The following is a 22,642-nucleotide window of genomic DNA, read 5'->3' as shown; positions in this document are numbered from 1 at the left end:
AGCTTATTTCCTTGTAAAATTCTCACAAGGAATTATTACAACAAAGGAACATCTTGTTCTGGAAAGCCAGCTTAATAACGCAGCCTGTTTTTCTATACCCTGGTAGTTTACATTCTTGAAAGCCTGAGCCTATTGCCTTTCTTACAGTTAGTCAAAAGGGGGAAATGCATGCACCAAACACTAGAACTGGCCTCATGGAGGCCTCCTGTGCCCCCTTGGAATGGCTTTAACCCCCTCTGTACCTCTCACCTTCACCACCTTTTCAGCCACCCAGATTTCACCAGCTTAGAAGAGTCATCAGTCACAGGTCCCAGTCACCTATTGCCCAGGAACAAATCACTCCAAATTTAGCAGCCTTGATTGTCTGTTTTATTATACAGCATGATTTGGTGAGTCAAGAATTTGGGTAAGGCATGACTCAATGGTCCTTCGGTTCTGCATGACACTGACAAGGTCATTCAGTGGTCTCCGCTGGTGAATGGGTCCAGGCAAGAGAGCTTTGCACACGTGTCTGGTGTCTTGGCAGGATGGCTGGAAGGCTGTGCTCAGTTGGGATTGTCAAGTGGGGACCTAAGTAGTCCCTCCAGCATGGTGGCTTCAGAGTGGTTAATGAACAAGGCAGAAGCTGAACAGCCTTTTGTAATGAGAACCACAATGCATCACTCCCACCAGATTCTGCTGGTTACCAGGTAGTCACAAAAGTCAGGCCACATTCAGAGAGAGGAAAATCAGACCCCACTTCCCAATGGGAAGAAGGTCAGAGAATTTGCAGCCATCTTTAATCCACCACACTATCTGATTTCAGGAGGTGCTGAAATGCTCAAATCATTTATTTGTAGATCTGTGTCTTTACTAACTTGAACTGGCTTAAGAAAGTTTTAGCAGTGCCTAAAAGCAATGGTGTTTGAATATATATATATATATATATTCAGTAATGGGTGAGTATTTGCAGTACTTCTATAGCAAATCTCACTAGCCAGAGTGTGACAGAATAATCTTACTTTAATTGCTGCTGTTCATGATGCAAAAATAATCACACTACATTGGTTAAAAGGGCAGTTTACCAAATAGGTCTTATTCCACATCTGATGTGTCAATACCCTCGAGTTTTCTGAAGCATGGAATTCTCTATTCAGAGAGCTAAATGGCACAAAAAAGCCATTGAGCACAGCCCAAAGCATCTTGTCTGACCGTTTACGGGAACAGAGTTGAAAGCATCCAGTCTGGATGGAGCTCAAACAAAATGAACAAAGTTTGGAAGAGATAAAGTCTTTCCAAGATTCTTTGAACTCACCCTGTCCAAGATCCTGACACCACAGGCACCAAAACCATGTCAATCATCCTCATTTAGCGAGACAGTCTGATGTCCCTGGGTCTCCAATAACACCTTTATTCTGGACAACTTTCTTTCTTTTTTTTAAATTTTTTTGTGTTTTTGCTATTTCTTGGGCCGCTCCCACAGCATATGGAGGTTCTCAGGCTAGGGGTCCAGTTGGAGCTGTAGCCACTGGCCTATGCCAGAGCCACAGCAACTCGGGATCCGAGCCACATCTGCAACCTACAGCACAGCCCACGGCAACACTGGATCCTTAACCCACTGAGCAAGGCCTGGGATTGAACCTGCAGCCTCATGGTTCCTAGTCGGATTCGTTAACCACTAAGCCACGACAGGAACTCCTGGGCAACTTTCAAAGTGCATGATGGCTGAGGTGCGCTGGAGAGCTTGCACTTGCCCATGGCCATTGCTCTAAGGTCCCCATCAGAATACTTGTGCACCCGATCCAGGGAAGAGAATGGTGGCCTCTCTGCCCTGGTTCCTGATCCTCAAGGCCCCCTGTAGCTGGAGGTGGGCCAGGAGCACCATGGAGGACAGCTAGGGGTGTGTACTGAGGGTTCTTCCTCTGGACAGCAGCATCCTTAGGCCCCCACGAAGGTTAGAACAATGCAAACATAAAGCTCAGGCTGAATGGGTCCAGATCTCCTCTCCAGTGGCCACTCTCACTTGCACCAGCAGAGAGCCCCAGTAGCTGGAAGGTAGAATCCTCTGGGGTTTAAAAAGGAGACCTGGAGTTCCTGTTGTGACTCAGAAGTAATGAACCCAACTAGTATCCATGAGGATGTGGGTTCGATCCCTGACCTCGATCAGTGGGTTAAGGATCCAAGCGTTGCTGTGAGCTGTGATGTAGGTCACAGATGCAGCTCAGATCCCATGTTGCTGTGGCTACAGCATAGGCTGGCAGCTGCAACTCTGATTCAATCCCTCGCCTGAGAACTTCCAAATGCCACATCTGTGGCCCTAAAAAGAAAAAAAGAAAAAAGAAAAAGGAGACCCAACTCTCTTGACCTTCTAGGAGAGCTCTAAAAACCGTACACTCCAAAACAAAAAGGGAGCACTGAGACTAGTAAGTACCTAACCAGCACATACTACTCCTGCATTGTTAGAATAAATGGGTCCCTCTTAGACATGACAACGAAATGATTGTCAAAAGGACATACGGAGAGATGCAAATCAGAGCCCAAGACCCAACCTTGCTAGTGTACTATAGTCGCAGAATTGAGGTTTGTTGTAGTAGTAGCTATAGCTACATTTTTCTGCCCATCGCTAAATATAAAAAATACAGCTCCACTGCTTTCACCCACTGCTAAAATTTTCTTAAATCAGTTCAAGTTAGTAAAAACACAGATCCACAAATAAATGATTTGAGCATTTCAGCACACCCTGTAATCCGATAATGTGGTGGATTAAAGATGGCTACAAATTCTCTGACCCTCCTCCCACGGGGAAGCGGGGTCTGATTTTCCTCCCTCTGAATGTGGCCTGACCTTTGTGACCACTTGGTAACCAGCAGAGTCTGGTGGGAGTGATGCTGTGTTGTTTTCATTAGAAAAGACTGTGCTGCTTCTGCCTTGTTCATTACCATTCTGAAGCCACCATGCTGGAGGGACTACTTAGGTCCCCACTTGACAATTCCAGATGAGCACAGTCTTCCAGCCATCCTGCCAAGACACCAAACAAGTAAGTGTGCAAAGCTGTCCTGGACCCCTGGGACCTGCCCATTCACCAGCTAAACACCACTGAGTGACCTGTGTCACAGCCTCACTTTGGTCTTCAATGGTATTTCTTACCATAGTCTCCTGCCATGCACACGGAAAGGTAAAAATGATTTTTAACCTGCCTAGTACTTTAAATAGTTGTTCCATTACCATGCTCAGACAGAAGCCAATGTGTGTAAATGCAGTCTGACAATGCAGGCATTGCTGGCTTAGATGGAAAGAATTGATGAAATTTATGAAAATTTAAACTGTGAAAAAATATACCACTAAAAACTGGCCACCCCTTCACAGACACAGAAAACAAACTTATGGATAACAAAGGGGAAAGGGGAGAAGGATGAATTAGGACTTTGGGATTAGCAGATACAAATTATTGCATATAAAACCAACAAACACAAAGTTCTACTGTGTAGAGAGAACTTTATTCAATATCTTTTAATAAACCATAATGGAAAAGAATCTGAAAAAGGGACTCATAAATGAATGACTTTGTCATACATCAGAAATTAACACATTGTAAATCAACAATAACAACAACAAAAAACTCAACTGACCACCCAGTTCCACCTGATACAGCATCATGCCTGTGCATTACCGTCATTCATTTATCCTTGCGCTGCGCACAGCACCACCTTCCAAATAGAGGGGAGTTGAGCAGAAGGGCAGAGCCCTCGCTGTCAAGGTCTAGAGGCCAAATCTCTCCTTTCCGTTGGTCACTGCCCAGCCTGCCATCCTGCTCTTCCCACTAGTCCCAGCAACTCCCTGGGCTCCCCTTCCTCACACAGCTTTGGAATCGTTTTCTTCTGGATCACTAAGGCTGATGACTCCAGAAAATCAGGAGCTGTGTTCATCACTGTTTGTCACTGGTATACCCTCGGCTCCACACAGAGCATTTATGCTCAATAAGCATTCACTTTAAATAGCCTACTTGGGTCCAAAATACCACTTGGTAGTTTTGGGAGGTTTTGTTGGTGGTGGTGTTGCTTTTTTTTTTAAAGGGCTGAACCTGCAGTATATGGGAAGTTCCTGGGCCAGGGGTCACAGCCACGGCAATGCCAGATCTGAGCTTCATCTTCAGCCTACACCACAGCTCACAGCAACACCAGATCCTCAACCCAGTGATGGAGGCCAGCAATAGAACCCGCATCCTCAGCTGAGCCACAATGGGAACTCCCCAGTTGGTAGCTTAGAAGTCAGAAAAGCAGCTTTTACTCCTCCCTATATCAAGAATCAACTTTTGGAGTTCCCTGGTGACTCAGCAGGTTAAAGACTTGGCATTGTCACTTCAGGGGCTCAAGTTGCTGCTGTGAAACAGTTCTGTATGCCATGGGCATAGCCAAAAAAAAAAAAAAAAAAATCAATTTTCTCGTGGATGATCAAGTACAAAAAAAGACAGAGTGAGTTGGTGTAGAGTCCATAAAACTAGTGAAAATGGAGACTGTTTTAAATCTGATGAACTTGCATGCATATATAAGATTAGACATTCCCTTGCAGACAGAAAAAGTATATATCATATATCTACACAGTTTGTTTCCCCATAGAGCTACCCTCTCAGAAACTTCAAAATTATCTTTCCAAACACTCCCCAATACTTGTGTATTTCTGCCCTCCCTCTCACTAAACGTAAGCTTCGGGGTAGGTTTCCACAATTCACTGGCCCCTCAAATAGGATTTGTCATCAATCACTATAAATTTTTGTCAGTTCTTTCAACAGATGGAATCAAAAAAAAAGAACACCTGGCTAGGAGACATAATCTCAGAAACAATTCTTTGATGTCACTTCATCACACATGATTACTTTTCACAAAGGTTTATATTTGGGGAAACCAAATTCATTTCAGGAGATGGCTAGCCAAGTTCAAAGTGATAAACCTGACATTTTCAGAGGGAGCAGTATGGCTATGAAATGATGCAGCTATCTACACATTTTAAACAGGAATTCTTACAATGTAAGAAAAAGTTGGAGTTCCCATTGTGGCAAATCGGAAACAAATCCAACTAGGAATCATGAGGTTGCAGCTTCGATCCCTGGCCTCGCTCTGGGCGTTAAGGACCCAGCATTTCCATGAGCTGTTGTGTGGGTTGCAGACACAGCTCGGATCTGGTGTTGCTGTGGCTCTGGTGTAGGCCAGCATCTACAGCTCTGATTAGACCCCAAGCCTGGGAACCTCCATATGCCACGAGTGTGGCCCTAAAAAGACAAAAGACAAAAAAAAAAAAAATACTTACAACTCATATGACAAAGATCTAATTTCCTTAAGCGTAAGGAAGCCAGGTCACATGAGCAGCCAGATCACATAAAAACAGATACCAATGGGAGTTTCCACGGTGGCTCAGCAGAAACGAATCTAACTAGCATCCATGAGGATGCAAGTTCAATTCCTGGACTCATTCAGTGGGTTAAGGATCCAGAGATGCCTTGAGCTGCAGTGTAGGTCACAGACGCCGCTTGGATCCTGCACTGCTATGGCTGTGGCATACACTGGCGACTACAGCTCTGATTTGACCCCTAGCCTGGGAACCTCCATATGCCATGGTTATGGCCCTAAAATAAAAAATGACTGAAAAAAAAAAAATAGGTGCCAATGGTTTTGGGTTTTAAATACGTAAAAATTAAACTCAATCTCATGCATACTAAAACAGATGTGAGTTAAATGACCATGGGCATTATTTTTCACCCTTCAGATTCCAAAAGTGGGGAACACACCAAGCAGGCAAAGGGGAAGCAAACACAGCTCTCATATGGTACCAGGGGAGCATCATTTGGTAGAACCTCTTTGAAGAGGATTTTTTTTTTTTTTTTTTTGGTTGCACCCGTGGCATGTGGAAGTTTCCAGGCAAGGGATGGAACCCACAGAGCAGTTGTAACCTGCACCACAGCCATGGTAATGCTGGATCCTTGATCCACTGTGCCACATGGAAACTTCTTGAAGAAGAAATTTGAAAGATGTTATAAAAATCCTAAATATGCACATTATTCTTCCTAGTAATACTATTTCTATGAATTTAGATTCCATATATGACTGTACATCTGGGAAATTTTCACTGCAACATTGCTTAACATATTAAAAAGAGAAAACTACCTCAATGTCCACCAGTGAGAAACTGATTGTAGAATATACCCATCAGTAGAAACTACAACATAAACGGGAAAGTGAGAGAGCTACAGGCACTGAGAGGGAATGATTTATAAGATACGATGTTGAGTAATGAAAGCAAGATGCAACTGAATGCATTCCCAGTATACCACTTTTTATGGAAAAAAAAAAGTGGGTGGTATTTTTAAACCTATGTCTACAAATTCTTTGATTATCTCCTTAAAAGGTGGAACCGAATTCCCTCTCTTTGAAGGCTGGACTTCATTAATAGAATAAGACAGAAATGACAGGGTTGACTTCTGAGACAAAGTCATAAAAGGCATGATGGCTTCTTCTCTCTTGGATCCCTGCTCTGGGGAAAGCTGGATGCCAGGTTGTGAGGACACTAAGGCAGCCCCATGGACAGAGTCCAAGTGATGGACAGTTGAACCTCTTGCCAACAGACATGTAAGTCAACCAACTTGGAAGTGGATCTTCCATCCCCAGTCAGTCCTTCATATGAGACCACAGCCCTGGCCAATACCTTGGCTTCAACCTCATAAAGCAGAACTAGCCAGGTAAGCTGCTCCTGAATTCCTGGCACAGAGAAACTTTCAATGATAAATGTTTGTTGTTTTAAGGTGTTAGGTCTTGGAGTAATTTGTTACACAGCCGTAGATAACGAATACGAAGAGGAATATTTACACATATATATTACATACACATGTAAGTATATGTTACACATATGCTTGAATAGGCACCGAATATCTCTGGGAAGATATTCAGTGGTTGTCTCTGGGGAGAAAAACTGAAAAGTTGGGCCTCAGGGGTGGGAGAAGACATTTTTTCATCATACTGTATCTCTTTATATGTACATTTTTATTATCTTAGTGTATTATCTTTTCTTTAAAAAATTACCCTTTACAAAAGAATCTCATGGATTACATGAACGGTCAAACTGTGTATATCTTTAACCTCTATTTTATTTCAACTTTTTAAAAATGTATCTTCTTCAACCTTTGAAATAAAATAGAATTGTAAGATGAAAGTTGAAATATTTTAGAAGATATCTCCCCCAACTTTGCCCAGATACAGAGCCCCGTTAACCAAGCAGCACCCTATCAGAAAAAGGGCAGAGAAAATTAATGATGGGAAGAAGTTTACAAGATTTACAATCTTCTGTGATAACCTACATGGGAAAAGAATCTGAAAAGGAGTGGAGATATATATATATATATATATATATATATATATATATATATATATATATACACACTATACACACACATATATATGATTCACTTTGCTGCACACCTGAAACTAACACAACATTATAAGACAGCTATGCTCCAATAAAATTTTAAAAAGAAAGAAAGGAAAGGAAGGAAAGAAGGTAGGAAGGAAGGGAGAGAGAGAGGAAGAAAGAAAGAAAGAAGGAAGGAAGGAAAGAAAGAGAAAGAAAAGAAGTTTAGGAGATTTAAATATCCACCTCCCCAACTCTCAGAGAAAACTGTTCTTTGCTGAATATCAGAGGAGCTCAGAGACTGGTTAGAGCAAAGCCAACCTATTTTCGAAAAGCTTGAAGAATTTATGCTAGGGATTATCAAAGCGTCCCACTCTCTGTATTTCCCCAAACACAATTAAATCAATAACTCTTTAGTGACCACCACTGTATCTGCAGGTCCTCCGGCAGATAATCTCATAGCCTCCTATTCATCCTCCAGCCCATCTTCCCTTCCTACCTCACCACCAGGGTGCCCATTATGTGCCAGAACCTATGCCAGACGATGACATCTTCATGGAGAAGAGTGACTCTGGCCCTTCTACAAGGGACTCTGGACTGGGACAGTGAGGGACAGGGCTCATGTCCAGTGACTCACTAGCCAAGGCACCTTGAGCCAGCCAGCCAGCCATCCATCCATCCTGGTTGAGGGCCTTCCATGAGCCCACTGCTGTGCCAGGCCGTGAGGATACCCTGGATCTCACTCAGAGGCAGGCACTGCGTGTGCACGTGTACATAAGAGCTTAGCAAAGTATGATGTTTGCACCTCCACTTACCCCGTATGATTTCATAGACACTATTGGTAAGCAAGTGGCACTGACGCTCAAAAAACAAATGACCAAAAAAATGTCATTTTGGGGAGAAAACTAAAGTTGGCTAAAATTAGAAGCAGATTATTTTTTTACATTTGACGGCCACTACTTTCTGGTATATTTGTAACTGATATATTTATTTTTAAAAATAAGAAGAAATGTAAAAGTTAAAAGTTCCCAGGAGTTCCCATGGTGGCTCAGCAGTTAACGAACCCAACTAGTATCCATGAGGTTGCGGGTTCCATCCCCGGCCTCGCTCCGTAGGTGAAGATCTGGCGTGGCCGTGAGCTGTGATGTAGGTCGCAGACTCAGTTCGGATCCCGCGTTGCTGTGGCTGTGGTGTAGGCCAGCAGCTGTAGCTCCAATTGGACCCCTAGCCTGGGAACCTCGATATGCCTTAGGTGCAGCCCTCAAAAGCAAAAAAAAAAAAAAAAGGCTAATTAATTTAAAACTGTGTTGGCCTAGGCTGTCACGTGAAGGCTAGGAGGATGTTTAAAGAAACATCACAGCACTCTCCTTAAAGAGCAATTCTGAGACTTTTACACTCCAGCCATGGCATCGAAAACACACCAAGACACATTTGCCCTGACCACGTTCACAAAACCCAGGAGGTCAGATGTCCACCATGGGACACAGAGTCCAGATAAAGTGGAGCCCAAAGAAGGAACCTAGAGAAGGTTAAATCTGTCAAAGAAATCCTACTCTGAACTAATGTAAGGATTTTATATCAAGTATTACAAACTCAAGAGATAAAACAGTCTAAAGGGTTTCTGCTTGGAGTTCCCAGTGTGGCTCAGTGGAAACAAATCCAACTAGTATCCATGAGGATACAAGTTCAGTCCCTGGCCCCACTCGGTGGGTTCAGGATCTGGTGTTGCCATGAGCTGTGGTGTAGGTCTCAGATCTGGCTCAGATCCAGCGTTGTTGTGGCTGTGGTGTAAGCCGGCAACTGTACATCCGATGTGACCCCTAGCCTGGGAACTTCCACAGGCCAAGGGTGCAGCCCAAAAGGAAAAAAAATATATATATATGCCACATCTGCAGCCCTAAAAAATAAAAATAAAATGAAATAGATACAGGGTTTCTGCTTGATTTTTGCTATGAGATCTTCTGTTTTTTAAGAGAAAAGAATAATTAGAAGGATAAGAAGAAAGTTATAGGCCTTAAAAATCCTATGGGGCACACCTAAGGGACCCCCAGAAGTTGTATCAAGTAGTTGCTTGAAAAACAATCTCACTGTTTAGAGATCCATTTGTTTCCTTAAGGCGAGGAAAAGGACAACTGAGCACCAAGCCAATCGTCAGAGTGAAACCTTCTGGATAAGCCGACCGTGACATCCGTAATAAGCCCTTTGCCTCTGTCTCACAAACTACTCAGAGCAGAATCTGACAAAGCAACTTGTTTTTACTTGGCATAACTTTCCTTTTCCCAGAGAACGGAGGTAATCAGGTACCTCGAGGTATGCGCCATAAAATAAAATGAAATAAAATAAATAAAATAAAATGCAGGGATGAATGGGGAAAAGATTATTCCTGTGTAAAATCCATAGAAGTTTATCAGAGCTGAGCAGATATAACAATCAGAACGCACACTTATACCAGGCTTATTTCGAGTCAGGTACGTTCTAAGGGTTTTACACAATCTTTTTTTTTTTAGGGCCCCACCCACAGCATATGGAGGGTTCCCAGGCTAGACGTCCAATCGGAGCTACAGCTGCCAGCCTACGCCGGAGCCACAGCAGCCCCATATCCAAGCCGCGTCTGCGGCCTACACCACAGCTCTTTAACCCATTGAGCGAAGCCAGGGATCCAACCCGCAACCTCATGGTTCCAAGTCAGATTTGTTTCCTCTGCACCACAATGGGAACTCCCCGGTGTTTTACACAATCTTAATGCTGAATCCCTAAAACATCATGGAGTAGGTACTATTATTGTTCCTGTTTTATCCACAATCGACAAAGGTACTGAAAGGTTAAGTAAACTGGCCCAAGCACCAGAGCCAGGATTTGGCCCCAGAGCCCGTGGCTCTAACGTCTGTCCCCCTGATCACCACACTATACTACCTCATACGGGCAGCCACTCGTTCAAACCATCAGGTTCCAGACCTGTGCTCCACACCAGAGAGGGCACGCGGAGGGTGGGACCACGTGAGAGTGAAGCTTTGATGGAGGGACATGCAATTCAAATTGGGGTTGGAAAAGTCTCCCCAGCAGAGATGACAGTCATGCTAAATCCTGGGCAGAGAGCAGATGACCAGGCAGGGGACAGGGAGAGGGATGAGGGGGAAGAGGCTCAATTTAGGAACAGCACAGGCAAAATTTCAAGGCAGAAAAGAACGTGGTTCTCTCAAGGACCAGTAAGTAGTTTCACAAGGCTGGCAGAGCGGTACCACGAGTGACAAAGCGGGGAGGGGCATGCAGGCAATGCCAAGGAGACAGAATCGCATCATCAAAAAGCCTTGTGACCTGGCTAAGGAGTGTGGATTTATTTGCAATAAACAACAGAATTTTATACTAGGAAACAGAATGATCAGACCTTTTATTTCTTAGCTCACTGGCTATCACAACGGGAGTGTACTGGAGAGAGTTGAGGATGGAAGCGGAGAGACTAACTAGGGAGCTGTGTTTCCAAGCTGTAACAAGAGGCTGGGATCACAAACCCAGGCAGCCAGAGCAAAGGGAAATTTCTTCAACCAAGGAACAGCTCTGGGGCACATAAGCAGCACCGGATTCAAATTTCCCCCTCCCCTAACTTCCCTGAAGACTTCTGGCTCCCTGCCATCTTCCTAGGGGTTGTCCCCTCAGGTTGTGTCTTTTTTTTTTTTCTTTTTAGGGCTGCACCCTAGGCATGTGGAAGTTGCCAGGCTAGGGGTCACATTGGAGCTGCAGCTGCCGGCATTGGCCTTCGTACGCCAGAGCCACAGCAACTCAGGATCCGAGCCATGTCTGCAACCTACACCAAAGCTCATGACAATGCCAGATCCTTTAATCCCAGGCCAGGGATTGAACCTGCATCCTCATGGATACTAATCCGGTTCTTAACCCGCTGAGCCACAACGGGAACTCCCACATCTTAATACATAATCTTAAAATGTCTCAGCGTCTTAAAAATTGCTCAGAACAGCACCTTCTCCCCAGTGAAAAGATGAAGAAACACATGCCCTTTTCTTCCCAAACTCTCTTGCCACCCAAAGAATTCCTGAAATTCTGATGTTAATCACTTTGGGCTTTTTTTTTTTTTTTCTTATTAAAATTTGCTTACATTTCTGTGAAGGAGGTTTAGGTCATAACTGGCCTCTCTAAGCCTGAAAGTATTTTGGAAGGATTATGATTCAACATACAATGAACATTCTTGACCTTATTATCTGCTGCTTTCCTGTCTGGCCAAAGGTCTTTGGGAAGGGCTTTTTCAACAAAGATCCTCCTGTGAGGGGCCCCTGGACCTTGTTCCTTATTAGTGATGCCCTGAGGGATGTCTGTTTAAACTCAAAACTTCCTCACAGGAGTCTCCAGGGAGTCTTAGCGAATCTTTCTTCCCTTTGAATCTTTGAAATAAGGCTGAAAATAGGACATAAAGGCAGGGGCCCTTCACGTGATCAGCATCGTGCGTTCTTCCAAAATTAAGATTAAAGCGTTCAATTAAAAAATAAATTCCCACTTTCCTCCCAAAACACCGTATAGATGCCACCAAAATAGAAGAGCTTTTTGGAGCCGAAAATGTTGGCCAGCATTTCGCCTCTGAGATTTGAGTCGGGGAAGTGTCTCAAATTACACCCTACCTGTTTGCATTTTTCCCTTCAAGTATTAGCCTTTCATTTGTCAGACATTGCTTTGAACATCAGTGGGGCTTGTGGAGGTTTTTTGGTTTTCTTTTGGGTTTTTTTTTTTTTAATGAATTCTTTAATAACCTCCTGGCTAGAAGGGTCAGTTAGGATTTTCAGGACAAAGGACAGTGAGACACCGGCCCCGAATCCCCATTTGCCACCACCCCCACCCAGCCTTTTTGCTTCCACATCCTCAATTTTTCCTGATAACGCTCCTGTACCTCTTCTCCGTGAAACCCAGGTTGTCCCGCCTTCCTCCCGCGGACAGAAATGCTCGGTGACCATCAGGGCACCGAGAGCGTGACCCCTGCGGCTCCCTCTCCAATCCGATCTAAGACCAAGACTAAGGATGGAAATGGGGCGTCCTGGAAGTTTCGGGAAACTGGATTTACCTTCACGAAGAGGGTGATGTCGTGCTCCTGCCCCGGGGCCCCCTCCTCAGACGCCTCGCCGTCCTCCTGGCTGCCGTTCACCGGGGGCACCTCACTGCCGCGCTCGGGGCTGCTCTCCTCCTCCAAGTGGTTGCTCAGCTCAGCCTCAGGCTCCGTGGCCCCCGTCAGCAGGGCCGCCTCCCCATCCGCGCTGCGGTCCGGAGGCGTCTCCTCGCCCCCGGCAGTGGGCTCCTCGCCTGGCCCCTCCGGACTCGGCCCTTGCCTCTCCTCTTTTGCCTCCTCCGTCTGCTCCTCGTCCTCGCTAGCGTCGGCCCTCGAGTCCCCAGGGGTCGCTTCCTCTGACTCTGCTCCCTGCCGGTCCCCAGCCTCCTCTGCGGCGCCCACCGCTGCACCTCGAGGCTCCTCCGCAAGCTCCCCCGGGCTGCACCCCGCGTTCTCCGCCACTGCGGCCTCAATTGCCTCCTCCTGGGGTTGGGGGCTGCTATCCCCCGGGTCCTGGGGCTCACCTTCTGCCCCATGCGCCCCACCCTCCGGCCCCTCAACATCCACGCTGTCTCCATCAGGCCCCAGGACATTCATACTGTCCCCTGTGGGTCCCCCGACATCCATGCTGTCCCCTGCCGGGCCCCCGACATCCATACTGTCCCCTGCCCGCCCCCCGACATCCATGCTATCCACCGCCGGCCCCTCCGCGTCCACGCGGCCCCCGCTGCCCCTGGCGCGCTGCTTTCCTGCTTCTCCAGCCCCCGCTCCGCCTCTTCCTTCGCCTCTGGGGCTGTGGGGTCCCCAGGCTCCCCCTGAGTCTCCGCGAGGGCCTCGCCCTGAACTCCAAGCGCCGGGCTCGCTTCCTCCACCTGCTCCGTGCCTCTAGCCTGCTCCTCTCCCTCCCGAGCACCCTCCACCTCCCCTTCACCCTGCTCTCCGCTAGCGCCCTGCTCTCCGCTAGCGCCTTGCTCCTCCGCCCTCGGGTCGCAGCTCGCGCCCAGCGCCACCTCGCCCGCGCGCTCTGCGTCCCGCCCAGGGCCCGAGCCTTCTTCTTCCATCACCTTGGCCGTCGCGGCTGCGCCCGCCCCCTCTCCCCTCGGCGCCTCCACCGCGCCGGGGTTTGTCTCCTCCCCTTGGGCCTCCCCGCCGGCTGCTCCAGGCTCGCCGGGTCTCTCCTCCACAAGTGCCGGGTCCTCAGGTAGGCTCTGGGTACTCGGGGCGCACCCCTCTGGCTCCGCAACCTGGGCCATGGCCGCAGATTCCTGTCTTTGACCAGAGACCCTTCCTTGACGCTGCTGAGGAGCCAGGTGGAGCTGGGCGAAGGGCGCTGTGCCAGGGGCCACTGAGCCCCGTCGTAGAGGACCCCCTGCTCCCGGCTCCTGCGCCGGACCCGCGGGGCAAAATCCTACCGCCCAAGAAGCTGCGCCCCTACCCCCCGGGTTTAAGCTCTCGGGTCTGTTTTCCACCGCTCGTTCTTCTGACTGGTTCCGCGTCTGCTTCCCACCTGGACCTTAATTCTGACCTTGGTTCCCTGGAAATGCGCCCTCGGTGGTGCGGTCCTCGGCTGGGGAGAGCCGCTTAGCTCCTGCTCCCTTCGAAGTGCCTGGCCCGCCGTCCAGGGTTTGACCAGAAGTCCCTGGTGCCAACTCCATCCCCCTGCGGCTTAGGCGGGGTTTGCATCCCCTCTCCACCTATATGGGTGGCCTGAAAGTCTAGCCAATGGCAGCCTTCCTTGTGGCCCTGGTGGATTTCGCTGAAAAGATCCTGATTCTACTGGCCGCTAGGGTGTTTTCTGGAACAACTTCAAGTCCCAGAGCCATTAAAATCACCCCAAACACACGCCCAACTTTCCCAGGACTCTAATGTTAAGCTCAGTGGATGCCCAACTGCAGACGCCCCTTCTTGCCTCAGTGTCCAAGAGAAGGATGGTAAATCTAGGAAGAAAGAAGGGGAGACCCCACTACCTCCTCCCAGTTTATCCAGGGCCCTCCTGGGAGGTTCCAAGAGCCCCATATAGAAACAAGAGGAACTAGCTGACTTGCCCAGGCCAGAGATGGGCTCTGTTGTGAGATAAGGGACAGCCTCTTCTGTCCCCAAAAAGCACTGGGAGGTTATAGCCTTCATCTCCCTGGTCCCTGAAGATGCTGAGAATCTGTTGTCTTTCTGATTCTCCTAGATTTTCTAAACCCGTACCCCAAGGTTTGCCTTAAAGTTGTGTGTTAAGGGCTTGGGGAACCCAAGTAAAAACATTAATTACACGACATTAGTGTGTAAAAACTGTTTGCAATTGAGGGCTCCCAGTTCAAATTCACCAGCTAGTGAGTTCTGGTCCATCTGGTTTTGCAATCCCCAAAACACTTAGAGTTCAGAGCTTTTCGGCTTTCAGAATGCATATATGGGTTTGTGGTCCTGTGATTCATTGAAGGACTATCGGTTTAATTGCTCTGTTTAGAAACACCCGAGACCAGTTACTTCTGCAAGTTTGATCTGAAGAACAAACCTGCTGTCGCCAGTGCTCTGCTTCCACAAAGAACCAAATTAAAGGCACAGACTTGTGTGAGTCAGAGTATTCCGTAAACTTAAACTCAAGCAAAGGTGATAGAAATGATTATAGGGAGGCTGGCATCTCTAGAGAGACTCCTTTTGAATCGAGTCAAGAGATGACCAGCTAATGAAATCAGACTTGATAAAGCTGGCTGGCTGGCTGAGTGCTGCCCTGGGTATTGTCCTTAAAGAAAAACAACACAGGAGTTCCCATCGTGGCTCAGTGGTTAAGCAACCCGACTAGTACCTGTAAGGATTTGGGTTCAATCCCTGGCCTCGTTCAGTGGGTTAAGGATCTGGGGTTGCCATGACCTTTGGTGTAGGTCGTAGACATGGCTCAAATCCCCCGTTGCTATGGCTGTGGTGTACGCCAGAGGCTACAGCTCTGATTTAACCCTTGCCTGGGAACCTCCATATGCCATGGGTGCGGTCCTAAAAAAAAGACAAAAGACAAAAATAAATAAATAAATAAAAACAACGCAAATAACGTCTACTTTATTCCTGGCGACTGGTCCTATCACCCAAGGCTGTTCTATTTTATAGGATTTCAGTTTATCCTTTTGTACTGTTTGGATTCATTTGCTCACACTGACATTGGCTTTCACAATAACCCCTCTCCATCTGTAGAACGTAGACTCTCACCTTTTACTGATAGTTTTAATAAGCACTATTTAATTTTTATAGCATATAATTCTGTGTATTTCCTTGCTTTTCTGTCATATAAAAATGTATTATCTTTAAAATGAATCCAGGCTCAATGATGAAATAGGGAAGATAAAAAATAGCCGAGCTCTTGACAATTTTTCTGTAATCCCATTACCCACAACAAATGCTTTCTCTATCTTTGAGAAAGAAAGGAGAGGTGGGTGGGTGGGGAGGGCAGAGAGACTATTCTATTTTTATTTTCTTTTTTTGCCTTTCTGTCTTTTCTAGGGCCGAACCCATGGCATATGGAGGTTCCCAGGTTGGGGGTCTAATTGGAGCTGTAGCCACCAGCCTGTGCCACAGCTACAGCCACAGCAACGCCAGATCCGAGCCGCGTCTTCGACCTACACCACAGCTCCCGGCAACACTGGATCCTTAACCCACTGAATGAGGCCAGGGATCAAACCTGCAATCTCATGGTTCCTAGTCAGATTCGTTAACCACTGAGCCATGACGGGAACTCCATAGAGACCATTCTAGACACTGAGTAGACAACAGTGGACAAGACTGAGAAGGTTCCTCCCAGTCCTTGGAGTGGAACGAAAATAAATAAGTAAACAGTGAAACCAGGTACCTTTGGATAGTGTTAAGCTTTATGTAGACATACATGTACGTGCAAGCACACACACGCGCACATGCTAAAAACCTTAGCTCTTTTCTCTCACACTCCCCATCCACCCTGCCAGTAGATCCTATTATCTCCACTTTTTAAAGTATTGCTGCTGTGGTGCATGGGGTTAAGAATCCAACTGCAGGAGTTCAGATCACTTTGAGGCGAGCATTTGATCCCAGGCTCAGCACGGTGGATTTAAGGATCCAGTGTTGCAGCAAGCTGTGGCGTAGGTCAAAGCTGTAGCTCGGATTCAACCCCTGGCCCGGGAACTTCCATGGGCCGTGGGCGCAGCAATAAAAAAATTTTTTTAATAAAAATAAGTAGGAATTCCTGTCATGGCTCAGTGGTTAACAAATCTAAGAACCCCAAGGTTGCAGGTTTGACCCCTGGCTTTGCTCAGTGGGTTAAGGATCTCAAGTGGCCGTAAGATGTGGTGTAGGTCACAGATGCGGCTCAGATCCCATGTTGCTGTGGCTGTGGCGTAGGCTGGCAGCTGCAGCTATTAGACCCTAGCCTGGGAACCTCCATATGCTGTGGATACAGCCCTAGAAAAGACCAAAAAAATAAAATAAAATAAAATAAAATAAATAAAGCTGATGTGCAGTCGAACCTCTTCTCTCTATTCCCATTGCTACCAGAGTGGTCCAAGTGGCCATCACCTCCTTACTGGTCCCCTGCTTCTCCCTCATCCTTCTGCAGGCTGTTTTCCGCCCCCACAGCTAGAGGGTCCTCCTTTGAAATCGCGAGTCCACCTGCCACTTTTATGCTTGAAAACTTTCCAAAGCTTCCTGTCTCACACCGAGAAAAGTCAAGTCTTTCCACATCAAGTATGAGATCCTATAAATTCAGGCACCCTGATCTCTCCCAGCCTCCTTGGCTTCTAACATTTCAGCCTCCCAGCTGTGCCCAGTACTTGCTGGACATTTCTTACCTGGGATGCTCCTTATTTGTCCTCAGAGATCACCCTTTACCTCCTGAGATTTTTGTAAGTTCTTTTCCCTAAGCACCTATTTTCTTTTACTTTTTTTTAAAGGCCCCACCTGTGGCAAATGTAAGTTCTCAGGCTGGGAGTCAAATCAGAGCTGCAGCCACCGCCAGCCACAGCAACTTGGGATCTGAGCCATATTTGCGACCTACACCACAGCTCACGGCAATGCCAGTTCCTTAACCCACTGAGCAAGGCCAGGGATCAAACATGCAACCTCATGGTTCCTAGTCGGATTTGTTTCCACTACCCCATGATGGGAACTCCCTCCTTTTTTGGGGGTTTTATTTTTTTTGTCTTTTTAGGGTCACACCAGTGGCATATGGAGGCTCCCAGGCTAGGGGTCAAATGGGAGCTCTAGCCGCCAGCCTACACCACAACCACAGCCACACAGGATCCAAGCTGCATCTGTGACCTACGCCACAGACCATGGCAACGCCAGATCCTTAACCCCCTGAGCGAGGCCAGGGATGGAAGCTCTGGATGCTAGTTGGGTTCATTAACCACTGAGCCACGATGGGAACTCCTTCCTCCTCTTTTTTTAAAGACTGAATAATATGCCAAGGTATGTATCTGCATCCACTCATCCATCAAAGAACATTCATGTGGTTTCCATATCTTGACCATTGCGAGCAATTCTGTGAACATGATCCATACTCTGTTTTAAAACACAACTTCTACTCTGTCACCCCCTTTTGCCCTATTTTTCTTTACAGCAGTTATCTCCATCTGATCTATAATATCTTCTACTTACTTATTATCTGTCTGTCTCCCTCATCCCACCCCACTAAGGATAGTTGTTCCGTGAAGCCAGGAATGTTTGTTCGTCACTGCCCAGAATAGGATGGGGCACATAGTAGGCACTCAATAATTACGTGCCGAATGAGTGAATTCATGCCAGCTTCCATACCTGTATGAATCAACCTGAACCCGTTTCCAGAAATACTTCTCTCAGTTGGTTTTATACTTTGGGGAACAAGCTAATGTCACGAGACACGCTGTCCACAGAAATTCTTATCTCCTGACTTTGGTGACTCCTTCAGTGAGTACTTTTAATTATTAGCAAAGGCCGGTCAATTGGCGTAAAGGAACACAAAGGAAGTATCGAATGAATCGAGTTGCCAAGGTCACGGCGAAGTTGCTTAAAGATTGGTATGGTGTTGACTCGGCAGCCAGCACCAGATTAGCTATTTAAATATCAAGGAGGGTTAAACAGAGGTGGCAGATTCAGGGGTGGGAGGCAAGGGGCAAAATACTGTCGGTTTGATTAATTCTAGAGTTTTCCTACCCTATTTTACAAGGAAGCATGGGAACCCAGGGATTTCAAAGACAATCTCAGGGGCATATAAATACATGATTTAAAAGTTTATTGTGGGAGTTCCCGTCGTGGCACAGTGGTTAATGAACCCTACTAGGAACCATGAGGTTGCGGGTTCGATCCTTGCTCAGTGGATTAAGGATCCGGTGTTGCCGTGAGCTGTGGTGTAGGTTGCAGACGCGGCTCGGATCCCGCGTTGCTGTGGCTCTGGCGTAGGCTGGTGGCTGCTCCGATTCAACCCCTAGCCTGGGAACCTCCATATGCCGCAAGAGCAGCCGAAGAAAATGGCAAAAAGCCAAAAAAAAAAAAAAAAAAAAAGTTTGTTGTGGAGTTCCCTTTTGACTCAGCAGGTTAAGGATCCAGCATTGTCCCTGCAGCGTCTTCGGTCACTGCTGTGGTAGGAATTCGATCCCTGGCCGGGAACTTCCATGTGCCATGGTCAAGGCCCCAAAAAATCTTTTTTTGTCTTTTCAGGATGGCACCCACGGGCTAGGAGTCAAATCAGAGCTGCAGCTGCCGGCCTACACCACTGCTCATGGCAAAGCCGGATCTTTAACCCACTGAGTGAAGCCAGGGATCGAACCTGAGTCCTTATGGATACTACTTACTGCTGAGCCACAGGGGAACTCCAAATTTTTTAGATAAAATTAATTTAAATTTAAAAATGTGTCATTTTTGCTGTTTTCCTAGAATGAACAGACTCATTGCCATAGATTCCCTCTTTCTCAAGGTGGGCTCTGCTCCTTCTAGAAAAGCCCTAGTGATAGTGATATATCTTTAACATTCAGATCACAGATAATCGAACAGAGGTCCCCCTTCCACTGACTTCTCTTCAAGCAGCTCTTTCTCCCCACCTAATAAAGGCCCCAAGCCTGGCTTTGTTCAGTCTCTTTAAAGGCATGTTTCAGTTAAAAGAAAGCTGTTGCTGCAGATAGGCCTCCGCTAGGAGGCAGGGACTGGAACACAGATAGAACATCTTGCCAGCCAGTAAGAACATCACGCAAACCAACACAAATCATGTCATGTGGAATGGGTGGGTGCACTGGTCACGTTGCCTGATTTAAATCCCACTTTAGGAGTTCCTCTTGTGGCTCAGCAGAATGAATCTGACTAGTAGCCATGAAGACACAGGTTTGATCCCTGGCTTTGCTCAGTGGGTTAAGGATCTGGTGTTGTCGTGAGCTTGGTGGAGGTTACAGATGCAGCTCGGATCTGGTGTTGCTGTGGCTGTGGCTGTGGCTGGCAGCTGTAGCTCCAACTGGACCCCAAGCCTGGGAACCTCCATATGCTGCAGGTGAAGCCCTAAAAAAAAAAAAAAAAAAAACGCTTTATCATGTATTAACCGTATGATATTTTCTTCAATTTTTTTTGGAGTGTAGTTGATTTATGATGTTATCTTAGTTTAGGTTTACAGCAAAGCAAATCAGTTATTCATGTACATACATCCATTCTTTTTTCCCATATAGGCTATTATAGCACATTGAGTAGATCTCTCTGTGCTACACACTAGACCCTGACTATGTGATCTTGAGTATGTTTTTCAGGTAGAACAGTGAGTGTTGTAATAGGTTCATCGTCATTATGAGTTTTAAATCAAAGAGTATATGCATCATACTCAGCACAGTACTGGATCTCCTTACAACCTTGAACCTGCCCCAGAGGACGGAGCTGTCATATCTTGATAGAACGGTGTATTACAGTGCTGGTGGAGTCACGGAGAACTAGGGCAATGCTTTGATACACTTCACCCGTGACGGTCCAGGTTACACCCATTGTCCCGGCAACAAAACCATAAGAGCCTCCCTTATCATTCTTGAAAGTGTCCTAGTTTGGACAGTGAATTATACAGTCACCCTACCAAGAACTCATCTAACTAATGAGAGTCTCTTCTGTTTTCTTCCCACGTGATTTTGTGCTCTTCTCAAAACAAACTAGATTTCAAACAAACACATGTTGGATGATAGAAGAAATTTAAAAAGAGAAAAGATGGTGTCTTTTAGGTTCATTTGTGCCATATTTTAGATTCCACATATAAGTCATATCATGTGGTATTTGTCTTTCTCTTTCTGACTTACTTCACTTAGTAAGAGAATCTCTAGTTGCATCCATGTTGCTGCAAATGGCATTGTTTTGTTCTTTTTTATGGCTGAGTAGTATTCCAAAGCATATATGTGCCACACCTCCTTAATCCAGTCATCTGTTGATGGACATTTAGGTTGTTTTCATGTCTTGGCTATTGTGAATAGTGCTGCTGTGAACATAGGAGAGCATGTATATTTTCAAATAAAAGTTTTGTCCAGATATATGCCCAGGAGTAGGATAGCTGGATTATATTGTAGTTCTATGTTTAGTTTTCTAAAGAACCTGAGAGTATGAGAAAAAGAATATATATGTATGACTGGGTCCCTATGATGTACAGCAGAAATCGATTTACAATACAGTAAATCAACTATAAAAATAAATAAATAAATAGGAGTTCCCTTTGTGGCTCAGCAGTAACAAACCCAGCGGGTATCCATGACGATCTGGGTTTGATCCTTGCCCTCACTCAGTGGGTTTTAAGGATCCAGCGTTGCCGTGGCTGTGGTGTAGGCAGGCAGCTGCAGCTCTGATTCAACCCCTACCCTGGGAACTTCCATATGCTGCAGGTGAGGGCCTAAAAAAGGACTAAATAAATAAATAAATAAGTAGAAGCAGTCACCTCAGAAAAAAAGAGAGAGAAAGGGAAGATGAGAACAAAGGAGAGATGGAGGCGAGGGAGAGGGGGAGAAGGAGGGGAAAACTCTCCAAAATGTTATGACAAACCACTTGCTGAAAGCCTCTCTGGAAAGACAGCCCACAGACTGGAAGGAAAGGAGGCTTCAAATGGAAAGTGATCAGCCCCCTGGAGAGCAGGGCAGGCAAGGGAGGGTATGGAACCCTCATGCAAGCTGGCTCTGGGCCTCTGGGGACCATAGATTCTGAGCCTCTTATTCTCACATTATCTTCACCTCTGACACCAGGAGCAGCAGTAACAATCTGGTGGAGGAAGGAAGGAAGGGAGGGAGGGAGGAAGGGAGAGGGGAGGAGAGGGAGGGAGGAAAAGGGAGGGGAGGAGAGGGAGGGAGGAAGGGAGAGGGGAGAAAGAAAAGAAAGAGGTCCATATGCCTGGCACACAATGAAAAATCTTACAAGCAGATCAAAATGATTCTGCCTGTTGGAGAAAAGACAGTATAGATATTTAGTTTTATTTTATTATATTTACTTACAAATTGGCACTGCGTTGAGGAGGCAGGCAAAACCCCATATGTGAACATTTCAGATGAAGTAATTTAATATAAATAAATTACACGTAACTATTTATTACATATTATAATTACCCATCTTGCCAATAAGGCATAACTGTACCAATTAGAAATTTACATGGCACAGTAACTTCTGTTGATGCTTTCTTTACCGCAGTCTGAATTAGGTTTCCAATTCTTCCACAGTTCTATTGCTGGTGTAATTGCCAGAAACAAGATCGAAGTTCTTGGTCATTTAAAAGTTGGTTTCTCGAGGAGTTCCCACTGCAGCTCAGTGGTTTAAGAACCCGACTGGTATTCATGAGGATGTGGGTTTGATCCCTGGCCTCACTCAGCAGGCTAAGAATCTGACATTGCCACAGCTGCAGAGGAGGTCACAGATGAGGCTCGGATCTGGTGTTGCTATGGCTGTGGCATAGGCTGGGAACTTCCATATGCCACGGGTATGGCCCCAAAAAGAAAAGAAAAAAAAAAATTTTGTCTTTTTGTTTTTGCTAGGTCTGCACCCATGGCATATGGAAGTTCCCAGGTGAGGGGTCTAATTGGAGCTGTAACTGCCAGCCTATGCCAGAGCCACAGCAGTGCGGGATCCGAGCCTCGTCTGCAACCTACACCACAGCTCATGGCAACACAAGATCCTTTACCCACTGAGCAAGGCCAGGGATCGAACTTGCAACCTCATGATTCCTAGTCAGATTCATTAACCACTGAGCTACCCAGGAACTTCCGGGAAAAAAATTTTTAAAAAACGTCAGTTTCTCAGGAATGA

At 46.3% G+C, this 22,642-nt stretch overlaps 1 protein-coding gene across 1 annotated transcript in view; it reads right to left on the bottom strand.

The window, feature by feature from the left end:
• Positions 1–14,091, bottom strand: part of CLIC6 (chloride intracellular channel 6) — a 53,129-nt gene extending 39,038 nt beyond the window's left edge. The window contains exon 1 of the mRNA XM_003358948.4: positions 12,440–14,091. Within this exon, the coding sequence (XP_003358996.2) occupies positions 12,440–13,108 (669 nt within the window). The 5' untranslated portion in view covers positions 13,109–14,091. The remainder of the gene's footprint in view (positions 1–12,439) is intronic.

This window comes from Sus scrofa, chromosome 13, assembly GCF_000003025.6.
Source record: "Sus scrofa isolate TJ Tabasco breed Duroc chromosome 13, Sscrofa11.1, whole genome shotgun sequence".
Lineage (NCBI taxonomy): Eukaryota > Metazoa > Chordata > Mammalia > Artiodactyla > Suidae > Sus > Sus scrofa.
The sequence above is the reverse complement of the archived record's forward strand: the minus strand, read 5'-3'. Positions and strand labels throughout refer to the sequence as shown.